This window comes from Salvia splendens, unplaced genomic scaffold (assembly GCF_004379255.2).
Source record: "Salvia splendens isolate huo1 unplaced genomic scaffold, SspV2 ctg410, whole genome shotgun sequence".
Lineage (NCBI taxonomy): Eukaryota > Viridiplantae > Streptophyta > Magnoliopsida > Lamiales > Lamiaceae > Salvia > Salvia splendens.
In genome coordinates this window covers 28,556-30,768 of record NW_024599060.1, presented here as the reverse complement: position 1 = coordinate 30,768, position 2,213 = coordinate 28,556, and the positions used below count along the sequence as shown (strand labels likewise).

The window sequence follows — 2,213 nt, the reverse complement described above, 5'->3', positions numbered from 1 at the left end:
CAAATTTTAAAAATATCAAATAGAGCACAAATTTAAAAAGAAAAAAGAAAAGAACAGACAATCCTTATTTCTTTCAACAGAAAATTAAATCCACAAAATTTAATTCAAACACATTAAATAAAAGACCTGCATAATTAAAGGAATGAAAAAACTTAAGGATTTTTAATTGTTAAATACATAAAATTTACTAGTATACCCTTGAGTAATGGGGAGTGGGGACCATGGGCTGCCAAACCTCCACCTCCCATTATTGCCCGGTAATTGTTTAGAAGTATAGAATAATTTGTTGTGCCCAATATTCCATGTCAACCAAAGTCGTTCACTTAAACACGAATCACACTCCCAAAATTCTATTACTTCTTAACTACTTCTATAGATTTTTATTCCTTACCTCGCCAAACACAGTCTATAAATACGTACAATAGGTAGCATTAACATGTATCACAAAACAAATTAAACATTCTTACAATTTCAAGTTCTCATTCATGGCTTTTAAGATCTTTCATCCCATTGCCTTCATCTTCCTCATTTTCATACTACTTGCTCCAATTGGCCATGCCAAGAGGAGCACCCCAAGTGACAAAACCTCATCACCTTTTGATTTCATCAAGAAATTAAAAGGCTGTCACAAGGGAAACCACACAAAAGAAATCCACGAGCTCAAAGCCTATCTCGAGAAATTCGGTTACCTCAAATATGAAAACAAATCCCAAGCCACTGACGATGATTTCGACGATATCCTAGAGTCAGCCGTCAAAACCTACCAAGAAAATTACCACATCAAACCCTCAGGCATCGTAGACGATGCAACGATATCCAAAATGACAACCCCGCGATGTGGGAACCCTGATATCGCTAACGGCACTAACTACATGCAGCCTCGTGACAAGAAACACAACATCCACACAGTGTCTCACTACACTTTCTTTCCGGGAAACCCTAGATGGCCATCTACCAAAACCCATCTCACTTTTCGATTCTCTCCCAACTTTCCCGTGAATGCTGTAGCCCCCGTGGCACGTGCCTTCCACAAATGGGACTTAGCCACACACTTCACCTTTGCACAAGTGGGAGCCAATCAAAACTCTGATATGATCATAGAGTTCCATCGCCGCGACCATGGAGATGGAGCCCCTTTTGATGGCCCCGGTGGAGTCCTAGCTCATGCATTTGCACCTACCAACGGAAGGTTCCATTATGATGCCGACGAGAGATGGTCTGTTGGCTCAGTGGCGGGTTCTTTCGACCTAGAAACCCTTGCGCTTCATGAAATCGGACACCTTCTAGGGCTCGGGCATAGCTCGATCAATGAGGCAATCATGTTTTCGGGGATCGGATCCGGAGAGATCAAGAATTTGCATCCGGATGATATCCAAGGAATAAAGGCTTTGTACGGTCGCTAAAATTCCATATTACTATGTGTTTCCCTATTCTACTTTATGTGTATCGTTTGCATGTGAAAATAATTTCCCTATGTTGGGATTTATGTCATACTATGTGTTTGCTTTTATGGTGTTGTAACTTGTATTAGTATTATATTTCGAAATAAATCCATCTCTCATCTCTACTCGTTAAAATATTCAATTACTCTCTCGGTCCCAACTACATTTCGAAATAAATCCATCTTTAACCAGCCATTACATTTGGTGTTCTTGTCTTCTCTATATACTCATAATTAAGTACTCCTTCCATTCCACTCAAAATTTCCATTTTTTCTTTTTAATTTGTTTTGGTACTATTTCGAAATAAATCCATCTCTCATCTCTACTCGTTAAAATATTCAATTACTCTCTCGGTCCCAACTAAATTGAGACAAATCTTTTGGGCACGGAGGTTAAGAAATTGTGTTGAAAATTATGAGAGAGTAATAAAGTAGGAAAGATAGAGAGAGTAAAGTAGCCGGTGAAATAAAGTAAGAGTGATTGAATGTTTTGTTTTTTTGTCAAAAAAGGAAATGACTCAACTTAGATGGAACATCCGAAAGAGAAATACGACTCAACTTAGTTGGGACGGAGGGAGTACATTTTTTCTCTCAACTTACTTCATCTAACAATTCCACCTAAAATCTCGTGTCATGCACTCAAGAATGTAGACATCTTGAGTGAGACTGAGAGAGTACTATGAAATTGAAGTCCTGTCATTAATTAAATTATGTTCTACTTATTGAAATAATTAATTACCGAGTATAAATTATTGAACAAAATAATGTACTT

The 2,213-nt window shown here is 37.9% G+C and overlaps 1 protein-coding gene across 1 annotated transcript; it reads left to right on the top strand.

The window, feature by feature from the left end:
• Positions 1–425: 425 nt before the first annotated feature.
• Positions 426–1,579, top strand: LOC121790094 (metalloendoproteinase 3-MMP-like). The gene has a single exon (XM_042188384.1). It carries the CDS (start codon positions 486–488, stop codon positions 1,401–1,403), a length of 918 nt encoding a protein of 305 aa, XP_042044318.1. The 5' UTR covers positions 426–485; the 3' UTR covers positions 1,404–1,579.
• Positions 1,580–2,213: the final 634 nt, after the last annotated feature.